This window comes from Arvicanthis niloticus, chromosome 1 (assembly GCF_011762505.2).
Source record: "Arvicanthis niloticus isolate mArvNil1 chromosome 1, mArvNil1.pat.X, whole genome shotgun sequence".
NCBI lineage: Eukaryota > Metazoa > Chordata > Mammalia > Rodentia > Muridae > Arvicanthis > Arvicanthis niloticus.
Genome location: NC_047658.1, coordinates 110,028,535 through 110,043,986, shown reverse-complemented (window position 1 = coordinate 110,043,986; position 15,452 = coordinate 110,028,535). Strand labels below are relative to the sequence as shown.

The 15,452-nt window shown below is 47.3% G+C and overlaps 1 protein-coding gene across 3 annotated transcripts in view; it reads left to right on the top strand.

Moving 5' to 3' along the window:
* Positions 1-6,314, top strand: part of Cars1 (cysteinyl-tRNA synthetase 1) — a 43,695-nt gene extending 37,381 nt beyond the window's left edge. For 2 of the 3 annotated variants that reach the window (XM_034508623.2, XM_034508612.2), the window contains 5 exons: positions 1,864-1,944; positions 2,564-2,631; positions 4,654-4,713; positions 5,161-5,244; positions 6,014-6,314. In XM_034508623.2, the coding sequence (XP_034364514.1) occupies positions 1,864-1,944; positions 2,564-2,631; positions 4,654-4,713; positions 5,161-5,244; positions 6,014-6,148 (428 nt within the window). In that variant the 3' untranslated portion in view covers positions 6,149-6,314. Of the gene's footprint in view, positions 1-1,861; positions 1,945-2,563; positions 2,632-4,653; positions 4,714-5,160; positions 5,245-6,013 lie in introns of those variants that run through there. The other variant, XR_013104354.1, reaches the window with a different exon arrangement.
* Positions 6,315-15,452: the final 9,138 nt, after the last annotated feature.

The following is a 15,452-nucleotide window of genomic DNA, read 5'->3' as shown; positions in this document are numbered from 1 at the left end:
CTGATTCAACATGGCCAACTGGCCAGCTGGCCAGCCACCAGGGAACCACCTATTTTCATCTCTCCAGAGCTGAAAGCTCACAGCACCACACCTTGCTTTTTCTGTGGGTGCTGGGTTTTGTTTTGTTTTGTTTTGTTTTGTTTTTTTCGAGACAGGGTTTCTCTGTGTAGTTCTGGCTGTCCTGGAACTCACTCTGTAGACCAGGCTGGCCTTGAACTCAGAAATCCGCCTGCCTCTGCTTCCCAAGTGCTGGGATTAAAGGTATGTGCCACCACTGCCTGGCGCTGGAATTTGAATATGTTATGGGTCCTTATGTTTGTGTAGCAAGTGTTTTTACCCACTGAGCTCTTCTCTCTGTCCTCAGAGTAAGAACTGTCTCTCTGTCTCCAGCCTGACATTTTAATTTTTTATTTATTTAGGCGATAGTGATGGAAACTAGCTAAGGCCAGTTTGGAAGGGAGCCCACAGACTGCAGATGTTTATATTTCTAAGCAGTTTGCCTCTTAAGGAGATCCTGCAAACACCTGTTCTATGCTCTTTGTGTTATGAGGTTGTGGCCATAGAGTCTAGCCTGTGCTCTTGGGTATATTTCCTTCAGGAAAAAACAAGGCTTTGTGTCCAGGAAAAAAAAAAAAAATCTAGGATAAAAATAAAAAACAAACAAAAAGCCATCTATGATTAAAGCCTTTAGGACTCTTGGTTCCTAAGTGCAAGGGGAATTGGAGTTTCAGCCTAAGCAGTAGAGAATCTGTGTCATATCTGCTGTGGACCATGGTGCTGGCCTAGCTTTCCAATATCTATCCCTTTACCCTCCACAGAGAAGGATGATGCAGCTGGTCATCGTAAGTACTAGCACCAACAGAGAAACCGACTCAGAGGTTAGGCGTGTGCAAGAGACTGGCCACACCCACAGTCCTCTGATTCCTACCTGCTCTGTTGGTTCAGCTCAGCATCTCTGTCTCCTGCTCTCCTGTGTGTTCTTGCTCAGCCTTGGGGCAGCCACTTTTTGGTGGTGACCAGGCTAACCAAGTGCCCTGTTAAGCCAGATCCAGTGCCATCTCTGAGGTTGTGTGCAGGTTTTTCCCTGTCTATGACCCTTCCATGTCTGTACCTGGTGGTCAGACAAGACTGACATCTCCAAATGAGATAGGCAGCGACTGGAGGGCCACTCTAACCACCAGACCCAGTCTGAACCCCAGAGACCCTTCACCCCAACTACATTCTGACTTGGCAGGGCATTCAGAGCTTATTGGGGGTTGGGCAACTTGCTAGCAGCCAAGGAGCTCTTAGCTCTCAGACATATGAACAATACTGCTGAGCTGGGCCTGTGGCAAGTGCGTGAGGTGACAATGTTAGGGAAGGGAGGAGCCCTTGAGGACATCAGTATGACTCAGGTAGAGTACCTGAATAAGTATAGCATTGGTCTGGAGACATGCATGAGGGGACATGGCCTCAGTGCTGAGCCAGGTTGGCAATGACCATAGCTTTGGGTATTATGGAGCCTTGTCATTGTGGGATAAAGTTTGCCTGTACCATGCTCTGGACAGCCTGACTTCTTCCTGCTCAGTGTCTCTAAGAGCAGTCCACAGAATGTTACCAAACAGATTACGGCTCTCAGCACTGGTCTGCAGTGCTAAAACAGCCAACTGTCCTTATTGGACCCTATGGCCTTGCCATGAGGGTGGCTGTGAGCCTGTGCTCTGCCTTGGACTTCTGTGGCTCTGGTGGCATGGGTAGCCTCCTGGCTTCCCTGGCTTCTCTCCTGATCCAGCAGCCAGCACTCACTCATCAGCACTGTAGGAAGCATGGGTTTGGGGCCTAGGCCTTCTGCAGTCTAAAGGAGCTGCTCTTTCTTGCCCACAGTCCCTGAGGTTCTACAGCTCAGTGATGCCCTCCGGGATGACATCCTGCCTGAGCTTGGGGTGCGGTTTGAAGACCACGAAGGTGGGTGATTCCTTGAGCTGCTACCTGGGCAGCTGCTCTTTTCTACTTGCAGCTGACCTGCCTTTCCTCACACTCTTGGGAATATAAGCTGCATGTACCCCAGTCTCACTGCAAGCTTTCTGACTTTGTGGAGACTTTTGCTACACAGCAATATTAATATTGTCTTTTGAGACAGCATTTTATTAGGTAGCCCAGGCTAGGCGTGAACACACACAGTTCTCCTGCCTAGCCTCCCAAGTACTGGGATTGCAGGTGTGAGCCACCACACCTGCTAAAATGATGGGTTGCATTTGATGGTTCCAGACTGTCAAGGCCTTTCTATTTTACCATGGTTTTGTGTTTTTGTAGTGCTGGAATGGACTCTCAGGGCCTTGAACGGTGCTACGCAAGTAAGCATTCGACCCCTGATCTGCAGCCTGTCCCTGTTTTGTTATCTTTTTACCAGTTTACTTTTTCTGGTGCTGATTTTTGTCTGTGTGAGCCAGAAGGCAGTGTTCCGGATCCCTGTGTGGGAGTGCTGCTATTGGGGCCTCAGCTAACACACTCAGAGTTACAGCCTGAGCGGCAGGCAAGCAGGCTAGCCCATAGTCCCTGGGTCTCACCGACTGTCTGCTTTCAGGACTACCAACAGTGGTGAAGTTGGTGGACAGAGACACCCTGCTGAAAGAAAAGGAAGAAAAGAAAAGGGTGAGTAAGCCAACGTGATGGAACTTGAGTTTGCTAAAAATGAAAACACTGTTGGATTTTTATGTTGTTTTAAGAATGGATGTTTGGATTGACGAGTGGCGCGTGCCTTTAATACCAGTACTTGGGAGGCAGAGACAGGTGGATCTCTATGAGTTTGAGGCCAGCCAGGTCTACAGAACGAGTTCCTGGCCACACAGAGAAACCCTATCTTGAAACCACCTCCACATCCCCCCCCCCAATCATAAAGATAACCTAACCAGGTAGGTAACTAATTCAGAAAAGAAACCCTTTGGCTGGATGTGATACATTCTTTAGTCTCAACACTCAGAATGCAGACAAAATGTATCTCTGAGTTTGAGACCAGCTGGGTTTACATAGTTCATTCCAGGCTAGCCAAGGCTATATAGTGTGACCTTGTCTTCACAAAATACAAAGGAAGAGTATAGTGGAGTTAGCCACTTATTCTGTTGTGTTTTGTTGAACCGGGGTCTCCTGTATCCCAAGCTCAGGATTTAGCTAATTGAACTCTTGATCCTACTGCTGTTACCTCCCAAGTGCTAGTATTACAGGGGTGCACCACCATTCCCTTTCAAGTGTTGGGGTTTTTTTACTTTTTAAATGTTTTATCTATTTTAGTGTTTATATTTGTCGGGGGGCAGGTTAGCAGTAGGCAGGATGATGGCTCAGCCCTTGGTGCAGTTTTCTCATGGCTGCTGGTGTTGCTCAGCCCTTCCTGGTTTCTCTTGGTATTACATCCCAACCCCTTAACATTTTTATTTATGTGTATGCATATATATATGAGTGTATGCCACAGGAGTACAGGCACCTGTAGAGACCAGAAATGGGCACTGGGTCCTAGTGTGAGGGCTAGGAATCCTGCATGGGTCCTCTGGAAGCACAGCAAGTGCTGTTCAGTACTGAGCCATCTTCCAGCCTCCATCCCTTTTGAAAGGTTTGGATTCTTAATTTATGTCTACGTGTGTGCGAGTGAATGCCACATTTGTGTGGGGACCCATGGAAGCCAGAAGAAGAAGCCAGGCCCTCGTGGAGCTGGAGTTACAGGTTGTTGTGGCCTACCTGAATAGGGTGCTAGGAAAAAACTCTGTTCCTTTGTAAGAGCAGCGAGTTAACTCTACAGGACCCCACTTGGCCTTGATCATCTCCAGGGCATGAAGCTACACATCTCTAGATCATGGCCTGCATGAACTTGGTGTGTTCAATGAGGTGCCAACTAGGCCTCAGCTTGCTGGAGTTCTTTGTCTCCTTATTAAAGCCCACAGTTAAGGAATAGCAGAGTCATGGCCGTTGCCCTCAGTGGGAGCCATGACAGGAAAGTCAGTACTGCCTGGAACAAGTGTATCCCTCAGTTAAAGTGAAATTCATCACTTAGGAAGCATGTGTGGGCCACCTGGCTCCCACCCAATGCCAAGTGCCCTGGGTCCTGCCATTTCCTCTACCATTTTGTTGGTGCATCCTCTTAAGTGTTTCTTTCTTGTCCCCACTCAATGATGGGGAGCGCCCCTGCATGTAAAGACTTGGGTGTCAAAATAGGAAAAAGAACAGAAGTGTATTGTCATAGTAAGTGTAGTGATGCATGTCTATAACCAAGAGGCTGAGCCAGGGGAATTACTATGGGTTGCAGACTAACCTTAGCTATACAGCAAGACACTGGGTTGTTTTTTTTTTTTTCCTAGTTGTTATTTTGGGGGGGTTTTGTTTAAAAAATAAAAATAAAGACTCACTATCTCTGTGCTCACTACCATAACTCTGGGTGCAATGAATGGGTGAGTGGGCACCTTGGAGTCACTGGGCTCCATGGGCCAGACACAGGCAGGCACCATGTTGGGTGGACACCAGCTTGGAGAGTAGGCTCAGGGCGGCTCTCTCCTGGGGACCTTTGAGAAAAGAGCAACGCTAATAGCTGACATTCAGGGCCATGGTTAAGCACCCTGGGATGAGTAAGGCCTGAAAGAACCGCAGGGTGACTCAGGAATACATCTCAGGAGTGTGCTGCTTCCCTAGGCTGAAGAAGAGAAGAGGAGGAAGAAAGAAGAGGCGGCCAGGAAGAAACAGGAGCAAGAAGTAACTATTTTACTTGTTTATTTAGGGTGCAGGGTCTCCTGAGGAAAAATCACACTTTGAACCCTGCTGCACAGTTCTCTGTGTCTTCTTTGGGCTTAGACCAGGTACCTTTCAGAGCCCCCCAGAGGGAGCTGGCCTCTGCCTGTACACCTCAGATGGTGTCCTGGCATCAACAATGGACAGTATGCCCTTAGTGGGCCCCCAGCTCCACAGTCCTGCCACCTGAGGATTACTGCAGCCCCCCAGGGCTCTGGAGTAGATGCTTAGGTGGTCTTTCGCTCCCTGTTTTTGGTTTACATCCCAGTTTTTCTGCTGGGTTTATGTTGAGGTGAAGGGCATGGAAGCCATGTGATAGAGGAGGTAGAGTGGGGAGTATGGTTGGTGGGCTGGTCTGTGTGCTACTCTGTCTGTGACATATATTTTGTCTATGTGTGTTGTGTGTTCCAGGCAGCAAAGCTGGCCAAGATGAAGACACCACCCAGTGAGATGTTCCTGTCAGAAATCAACAAGTATTCTAAGTTTGATGAAAATGTAAGACAACCCCTTGCTCTTCAGACTTTTGTAGCCCACATCCTCCAAGCTGGAGTCCAAGGACTTTTGGCCTTGGGCCAGTGGGTCTCCTGTTTGGAGTGGGTCTCCTGTAAGGACAGCTGGGACCATCCAACTCCTGTTGGGGCAATGGCTATGCTAGGCTGTCTCTGCCAGTTCTGTGGTCAGCTTTGGCCCCTGGCACTGTAGGCTCTGACCCCAGGCCCAGTTACGGTGGCAAAAAAAAGGAATTGTAGATTGTTCAGGGACCCTCCCAATTGCATCTCTCTGGTCACCTCTGAGCTAAGAAGTTATAGGCCCTAGTGGGACTCTGCTTCTCACTCTAAGAAGAATGCTCCAGACTTTCTCTGTGCTCAGCTGCTAGAGCTCCACTGCCAGATCCCTGGACTAGGGATAGTGAGTGACCAAACAACCACAGAGGGGAGAGTCACACCTGTAATCCCAACACTCTGAGATCCAGTCAGGAGCAGCTCAAGCTTTTTGTTTTATTTTGGTTTTTGAGACAGGCTTTCTCTGTGTAGCCCTAGCTATCCTGAAACTCACTCTGTCCTTGATCTCAGAGATCTGCCTATCTCTACCTCCTAAGTGGCAGGATTAGAGGCATGTGTCACCACTGCACAGCCAACCTCTATCTTGAGATCTGTCCCTCATCTCAAAAACACTAGATAAGGGTATGGATGCTGACTCTGAGTCAGCAGGAATGAGGACCAAAGGGCAGAGGAAACTGATGGCATCTGTGTGGTCCTTGCAGGGTCTGCCTACCCACGACACTGAAGGCAAAGAGCTGAGCAAGGGCCAGACCAAGAAGCTCAAGAAACTCTTTGAAGCCCAGGAGAAACTGTACAAGGAGTATCTGCAAATGTTGCAGAATGGCAGCGTCCAGTGATGCCATGGCAGTCCAGAAGGGGTACACCAGCCAGCCTGGCCTATGGACTAGGCCACACCTACTCAGGCTCCGTGTCCTGACCATGTTTACAGCTGTTCTCACACCCTGAATCAGGCAGAGTGGTAGCAGCTCTGGGACACTGATAATAAATTCGTCTGAATGGTGAGGCCTGGTCTGCCCTCTCAGCACTTGGAGAGCTGGCCTACAGGTGCCTGGTCAGCAGCTTGCGACTTAGGCCTCCTAGTCAATTGAGGCCCTTCAGCCAGCCTGCCCGAGGAATTTCCCTCCCATTGGCGAGCTGAGCTAATCTCTGCTGTGTTGGCACATTTGGTGGTATTGGAGTAGGAAAAAGGCTGACTCAGCCAACAGATCTCCCTGAGCCCCAGACAAAAGCTACTCAGTTGGCTGTCTGGCTCTGATGAACACACACTGTAGGTTTCCCAGAGCAACTGCAGGGTGGCAGCAGGACAGCTGCCCTGTGGGGTGGAGCTCTGGCAAGCTGCCTGGGACTACCGTTAGGACAGCAAGCCCAGATCAGTACTGCTGGCTTGTAAGATAAGGGGTCTCTAGGTCCAGCATCAAGTGTGTTTCCTCTTCACCTACTGCCTGTTTCCTCAGCCCTGCTAGGAATCAGCACCTATGCTAAATGTGTCTAGCCTTCTCTGATGATTTAAAAAAAAAAAAAAAAAAAAAAAAAAAAAAAAGGTATATGCAGCAGCCAGAATCGGCCTGGCACCTGTAAAGGGTATCTTCAGAGAGACCAGTGGCAGGCATGGATCCCAGTTGCCACCGAGCCTGTGTGGCAAGTATGTTAGTATCTGCTGTAAGTATCCTGCCACTCTGTCCCTGTGACAGACTTTGTTGAGAACTATCCTGGAGACTGTACCAGCCTGGGGTACTATAGGTATGTATTATAATAGTGTGTGACCGCAGGAGGCCATACAGTGTCTTTCAAATAGTTATCAGACAAGATCTTCTGAGGTATGCAGTTTATATCTCCAGTCTCTTGAGGCTTCAGGGTGACTGCATCTCCAGTCTGGCAGCTGTGTCTCCATAGGTGCACTTCCTGAGAGAGAAGCCATCAAGTAGATTTCTAGGATGGAACCCCACAGGTCAGCACAATCCCTCCTTGGGCTTCTGTTTAGAAGCATCTCAGGCCTACCTCTGTCACTGTGAGAAGATGAGACAGTTTCCCAGAGGGTGGAGGCTAGAGAAGCTACAAAGCCATAAGTCAGCCTGTAAGAAGTAGTTCACTGTGTCGGCTGCAGAAGTACAGAGGGATCAGCTTTGCTCTTAGCATCTACAGCTATTAAACATGCAGGCAAGACCACTGAGCAGAACCCCAGCTATTATCTGAGGCAAAGCAAATGGAGTGTTGGTGGCAGTAGCCAAGAGTCTCGTGTAAGAGGTAAAACCCAAAAAAAGTAAAGGAACAGCAGTGCATTATGGGTTGGACAGATCAGGACGGAGGCATTAACATGGTCCCTCTAGGCAGTACAGATAGGCAAGCTGGCAGAGTGCGGCAGCAGGGAGTTCTGGGCCCTAAATGCCCTCCCTCTCCTATAGCAGTGGGCACATTCATAAAAAGTGGTCTGCCCACAAAGGAATGGAACAACGTAGAGAGACATAGCCATAAGCTGGGTCTCATGGGCATTATGCTAAGGGAGAAAGTAGCAGATCTTCAAAGGTCCCACATATCTGATTCCCAAGTGATATTTTCAAATCCAACCTGCAGAGATGGCAGTAACAGGGCAACCCTGCCTGTGTAACATGATATAGAACATGATATAGTAACCACGCTTACTGCCAAAGTCTGCTTCTGGCATTGATCTCATGTTCTGGTCATGCAGGATGGAACATTGCGGTATAACTCTGTTACAGCTGGTATTGCTGGAAGAGAAGACACAGACACCCATACATGCAGAAATGGACATAGGAACACAGAGGCTCCTGGGGAGTGCTGGGCCCTGCCCCAACCCTGGTTCTACACAGCTGTTGAAAATTTGTTTCTGGTAATGCAAGCTCCTGGTTTGTGATACTTTCCTACAGCAGCCACAGGAAGCAGACAGACAACCATTTGCTATCCCTGCTCTCTGTAGCAGAAAAACAGACATGAACTAGTGTTTTATTTAACAAGCAGAGTTCAGAAATAATACAAGGGTCCAGCTAGTGTATGGAAAACAACCAGGTAGCGAAACGTAGGCTGGGGAAGGTCAGTATTTCCACATGCCTAGTAGGACTGGAGAGATGGCTCAGCAGTTAAGAACATAGTTTGGTCCTCCAGAGGGCCCACTTCAGGTGGCTTATAACCTCCTGTAACTCCAGCTCCAGGGCATCAGATGCTTCTGACTTCCATGGGCACCAGCACACAGGTACAATTAAAAAGTGTTTAAAACAGGAGACAGGATTGTCGGATGTTCCCAAAACAAATATGTGGGTAACAGATATGTTGGTCCAATTGCTACACAGTAAACATGCATAGAAATACCACTTTCCTTCCTGTGTACAATTACCATGTCCATTAAAAATGAAAACAATAAGCTGGGCAGTGGTGGCGAACGCCTTTAATCCCAGCACTTGGGAGGCAGAGGCAGGCGGATTTCTGAGTTCGAGGCCAGCCTGGTCTACAGAGTGAGTTCCAGGTCAGCCAGGGCTACACAGAGAAACCCTGTCTCGAAAAACCAAAAAAGGAAAAAAAAAAAAAAAATGAAAACACTATAAAGAGTATGGTTAAAACCAGGCATGGTAGCACACACCTTTAGGATCTCTGTAAGTTTCAGGCCAAGAGCTAAAAAATGGTCTTCCTATAGGCACGCGAGATTGTCACCTAATTTTGTTTGTTCTGAGACAGATCCTCACCCTGTAGCTCAAGCAGGCCTGGAACTCACGATGTAACCTCAACTTGTGGCGATTCTCTCACCTTGGCCTCCTGAGTTACAGGATTTCAGCCATGAGCCACCATACCCAGTTTGTTACCTAATTTCACAACAGGCCATTGCACGAATGACAGACTAGAGAGAGATCCCACCAAGTCTAGCTTAAGGAGTCAATGAGTTCACTGGGCTTGCAGCAGTGTGAGCAAAAGGAAACTAAAGAAGCATGGGCAGTCCCCAAACAGCTGCCATCACTGGCTCACTCCAGCATCACTTCTCCATACATGGAGGATATGGAATCACCCTCCACCCCATCATCAACGTTCTACTTTCTATAGAATAGCATCTGCCACTCTGTGCAGCCGAAGCACCGTTACATGAAGCAGGGAGGTAGGTGCAGGAAGAAGTGGTTGGACTTCCAACCATCATTAGACCTTCACCACATCTTATGAGGAAACAATAATCGACTCGCTCCATCTGAGGCTCTTGAAAATAACAGCCACTCTGTTGAAGATGGTTTTAGGCTGTATGTTGTAACTTGAGGCAGACATCTTGAGGGGTTCAAAGAACTGCCCTTCAGGGAGGTTGACGTTACAGGGTTCTTCAAATTCCTGCTGGGAAATTCCAGGCCAGACACTCAAGTTAGAAGATGCCAGAGCACCCAGAATCACTAGGTACCAGCATGATCCTTGCTATAGTTACAGCCCAACATTACCTTCACATCCTAATCCCTATCACATCAGTGGACCAGAAGCACCTACCCCTGAGGACACCTCCTTTGTGGGCTCCCCTGCATTGTGTAGGGACAAGAGCCAACCTGAGATAAGTCATAGGACCTATGGTATGTTACATTGCTGGCTACTGTACGGCCTTAGCCATTATCCACTCCGGAATCCTTTCCTCCAAAAGCCTGACACTCCCAGATGCAGGGGGTAAGGGCAAAGAGCAGGTGTTGAGAACTGCACAGTCCAATGACTTGAAGCAGACAGCAGCGATGGTGGGAGTTCTGGCTGGAAGTAAAGGCCACGGGAGGGGATTGTCAGCAAGACCTAATCACAGGAGAAGGGTCTGAGGCAGACAGAAGGGACTTTGACATTATTCTCAACTTTATTTGAAACTCTTAAGAGGCCTAGAGGGACAGCCAGGGCATGGACAGCTCCAGATGTAGACAAGTGAACTTCAGGTGGCATCTAAGTAGTTTTTTTGTTTTGGGGTTTTTTTTGTTTGGTTGGTTGGTTTTGGTTTTGGTTTTTTGGTTTTTCGAGACAGGGTTTCTCTGTGTAGCCCTCAGCTGGCCTTGAACTCAGAAATCTGCCTGCCTCTGCCTCCCAAGTGCTGGGATTAAAGGCATGCGCCACCACTGCCCGGCTTCTAACAGCCTTTAGAAGGACCTGTTGAGTTTATAGGTTTACTTAAGACTTAGATGCAAAAAAAAAAAAAGTTGAAGAGCCAGACAGTGGTGGCACACGCCTTTAATCCCAGCACTTGGGAGGCAGAGGCAGGCAGATTTCTGAGTTCGAGGCCAGCCTGGTCTACAGAATGATTTCCAGGACAGCCAGGGCTACACAGAGAAACCTTGTCTTGAAAAACCAAACAAAACAAGGCTGAAAAGGCTGTTAGAGATAGGTGTGGTGGGGGCAGTCAGGCTGTGTAATCCCCAGCTATTTGAGAGTCTAAGAGGATTATGAGTTCAAGGCCAGCTTGGGCACATTGATGAGGCTATTCAAAAATATAGCTCAGTGTTTGAGTGCTTGCTTAGCATGTGTCAAAGCTCTGGGTTTAACTGTATTGGGGAAAACGTTTCCAGAATCTTCAGCTCAGCTTATAAATTGCACAGTTGCATTCCTACTGGCTCCCCTCAACATTCGATTTCCTGAGCACAGGGCTTGTGTGGGACCAGATGTCCCCCGTGGGCTTGGTGTGGTCTGAGGGGCTGATTAAAGGGATCTGCTAGGCTGCAGTTTCTGACTACTGGGACATTGGGTGGTTGGACTTTTTCTCTCATTATTACTACATAAGTGGACAGGAGTCAATGAGAACAGCTAATACTGGCCTCAAGCTGACAATTCACCTGGTCCTGCTCTAAACCCACCCCCAAGCTTCTTGAGGTAGGCACATGGGGAAACAGGCACTTACAGGTTCACCAGCTAGTTAGGAGTCTCACCCAGGAGTCCCTACCCTTTAACTTCTGATGATAGCATCCGAACAGCCAGACAACTAGGACAACCACTAACACCTGCTTTAACATCAGGTGAAATGCACAGGAGCCCTCAAAGAAGAACCTCTTCCTGGTGCCTGTGCAGGTGACATCTGGAGATGGCCCTAGATAAGTAATCCCATCAGGGTGAAATCAGGAGGGTAGGGCTAGGATTTGGACCTAAGAGGAGGCCATGTACAGACAACAGTTAGGATTACAGTATTGCAATCACCAGCCAGGGAAAGCCTGGAGCACCAAGCGGTAGAAGATGCAAGGAGGGAAGCCCCATCCCAAACCTCACTGACGTACAGCTGCCACGTACTCACTTCACTCTTCTAATCTCCAAAGTACATTTCTGGTTAGTAAGCTACCAATTTGGGCTGCTTGGTTGTAGCAACTCAGGAAAGCAGTACAGCATTCTTTTAAGTCCTTGCAAACTGGCAGGTTTTGGGGGAATATTGCCTACCTGCTAGTTAATTCACTGCAGGGGAAGGCTTCACATACTTCCATTAAATTCAGGAGCCAGCACCACTTCCCATGGTGCCTCCCACCTTGTTGCCACCCACACTAGCCCCCAGGTGGGGTAGATGCCATGACAGAAAGTAGGCTTGGGACTATTAAATAGATGGGACTTGAATTTGAAAATGCTGGCCAAAGCAACCGTAACCAGACAAAAGGATTAATTCCTTTTTAAAATTTCATGTGCATTGGTGTTTTGCCTGCATGTATATCTGTGTTACGGTGCCAGATCCTCTGGAACTGGAGTTATAGACAGTTGTAAGTTGCCATGTGGGTGTTGACAATTGAACCTGGGTCCTCTGGAAAAGTGGCAGTGCTCTTAACCACTGAGCTATCTTGCCAGCCCTCCAAAAGACTCATTTCTAAGAAATGAAGACAATTTGTTCATTCATTCCAGTTTGGGAACCTTATTTGCTAGCCAAACTGACATGGCAAGGCTGGGCTGGTACCGCACTCCCTGCTCCATCCCTAGGCAACATAGAAGAAATACCTCTCTGGTACCCTGGTCAGCAGCAATGAAGGCACATAGCCCAGCATGATGCATTTCCTTCCTCCTTAGAGACCTCCACTCCGGTAAAACTGAATCCTTGACTATACCACAGTAAAGAATTTCAGGACAAGTCATAGTGAAGCAAAGTTAGCAAGCATATCAAGCAGAGATAAGAAATGGGATATGCTTTGGATTTAAGTGTAGGCATGGAGTAAGAGACAGTCTTAGATGAAAGACAGTCCGTATTTAAGACATGAGTGCATGCTGCTGATAGAAAGCTAGGCTAATCTACTAACCTTAAGATCAGCTGTTGATGTGTCCCTGTGGCTAAGTCAGATTGTTCAAAGGATGTAATTTACAGCAATAGTTAAAAATTAACTTTAAACTGGGTGATGGTGGCACCCTTTTAATCTTAGTTCTTGGGAGGCAAAAGTAGGTGCATCTCTGAGTTTGAGGCCAGCTTGGTCTACAGAGCAAGTTCCAGGACAACCAGAACTACACCAAGAAACCTGTAGATAAAAATAAACAAAAGACTAAACATTTTATTAACATTTAAAAATTAAGTTGTATCATGCTGTAGACAACACACACACACACACACACATACACACACACACCTTCTGAGCACCTCTCTTAACTCCTATGCTTCAGCCTGTATTCAAATAGCTTTATTAAGCCAAGCATGGTGGTGAACACCTTTAATCCCAGGAGGCAGAAGCAGGCAGATCTCTATGAGTTCACAACCTAGGGCTACATAGACTCTGTCTCAAAGATAAATAATGAAATATTGTTATTAAACTTATTACCAGTTGTTGGGGTCTGAGCATTTTATTCAAGGGATTGAAATAAAGATACACACAGATTGTAAGGTAGCAAGGAAATTGTATCCAAAGGTGAATAGTACTGATCAAAAATACTTTATGACAGGCCCAGAGGCTGCCCTTGAATTTAGAGATCTGCCTGCCTCTGCCTCCTGAGTGCTGGGATTAAAGGTGTCTGCCACCACTGCCTGGTGTCTTCTTTTCTTTTTTATTATTAAAAAAAATAAGTTGGGTGAACTTCTGCACTGCCCATAGCATTATTAGAAGAGGAGTTTTTGTGTAGTCCAAACCATATAGAGTCCCTGGCTGCCAAACTATTTTCTACACTTGTCTGATTTAACCACATCCACTCCCCAAATAAAAATGAAGTACAAACCCGGTGGTGGTGCTGCACAGTTTTAATCCCAGCACCTGGGAGGTAGAGGCAGGTGGATCTCTGTGTGTTCAAGGCCATCCTGGTCTACAGAGCAAGTTCCAGAACAGCCGGAACTTTTACACAGAGAAACCCTGTTTTGGAAAACCAGCCACCAACCAACCAAATTTTGTAATTTTAACTTTGTAAATGGAAAACAATGCTGTAAACCTTTTGGTGTTCAGTAACTGTAGAAACTTAAAATTAATTTTAAAAAAGCTCCGATTTTGGTTTTAAACCCAAACATTAACTTTCCCCAGGGACACATCCCAAGAAGAGCACATTCCAATGACTCAAACAGACATTCCAGGAAGAAAGACCCAAGATAAGAGTTTATTAGCCCTTAACACAGTAAAACCTGGGTAAATAGAAGCTACTTAAGCTGACCTTCTTTGTTAGGTGCAAATTTGGGTTACTTAGCAACTGGGCATGGGACCAGAAACTAAGCTTGGCAACAGCTGTTAAAGTCAGCCCTTGTAGTTACTGATTAAGAGGTAAAACTGCCTTTATGAGCCCTGTGAATATGGTATAAATACTGCCCCCAGGTCTAATTCGGGGCTCTTTTGCCTACAAACAAGGGAGCCCTGGTGTATCAGTATCAATAAACCTCATGTTATTACAGCGAGTCCTGTCTGTGAGTTCTCTGGGGGAGCATGTCCCTTGGTTTTGGATACCTAGAATCCAACATAACCATACTTCATTTTAAGTTTTGTTTCTTTTTGAGACAGGGTTGCATGTTGCTCAGACTGGCCCTAAAATGGCTACATATCTGAAAGTGACAAACTGCTCATTCTATCACCTGCATCTCTTATCTCACAAGTGTTGGGATTGAAGACATGCATGCTATACACCATACCCAGCTTTGTTTTCAACTAGCCAGTTCGTAGATTTTGTTAGGAAAACACACATTATCTGCAAGCAAGTTATTTATTTTATCAGATGGTGTCTATTGCTTCCATAAAAACACCATGACCAAAATGCAAGTTAGGGCAGAAAGGGTTTATTTGGCTTACATTTCTATATTGCTGTTCATTATTGGAGGAAGTCAGGATAGGAACTCAAGCAGTGTTGTTGTTTTAAGAAGAAGTCCGACCGCAGCTCAGAACAGACCACTCCAGACCATGCGGTTCCAAGGGGGAGAAAGTTTATTCAGGGGAAAGGGCAAAGGTGGGGAGAGAAGAGAAGTAGAGGCCGGCCATGACCACGTGGAGAGAGAGGGTGTAAGAGCGGGAGTAAGAGAGTAAGAGGGCAAGAGAAGAAGAGAGGGAGTAAGAGAGAGAGGAGGGGGCAAGCAGCCCCTTTTATAGTGGATCAGGCTACCTGGCGGTTGCCAGGTAACTGTGGGGAGGAGCATACCTGGCTGTTGCCAGGTAACTGGGGATGTGGAGTTTAGACGAAATACTAACAAGCAGGGCTGGAACCTGGAGGCAGATGCTGATGCATAGACCATGGAGAGGTGCTGCTTACTGGCTTGGGCAGCTTTCTTTCTTACAGAACCCACCATCAGCCCAGGGATCATATTACCCACAATGGGCTGGGCCTTCCTGCATCAATCATTTAGAAAATGTCTTATAGTTGGATCTTATGGAGACATTTTCTCAAAGTTCTCTCCTTTCAGATAACTCTAGTTTGTATCAAGTTGACACACAAAACAAGCCAGTACGGATGTGTTTAATTTTTCTATCAGAAGGGTAGTCCCAGGTCAGGCAGGCTTTGTGGACAGAGGGCCAGAAGGCCTTGGGAAGTAGGCGGTGCTTTCCCCAGGCCGGGGAGGGCAGGGGGTTGTAAGTAATCTGGGAAGAGCGCTGCAGACAAGGCCCAGGAAGCTCAAACCCTAGAGACTGTAACAGGTTCAAACTACAAGTCCAAAGTCTTACACACGCGCGCACAGCAGCCCCTTTAAAGAAGCACGGAACTGCGCGTGCGCCTGAACGCACGTCACTACTCTATTTACATATAGCTCGCGGGCTTAGGCTCGGCGCCGTGCCCCCT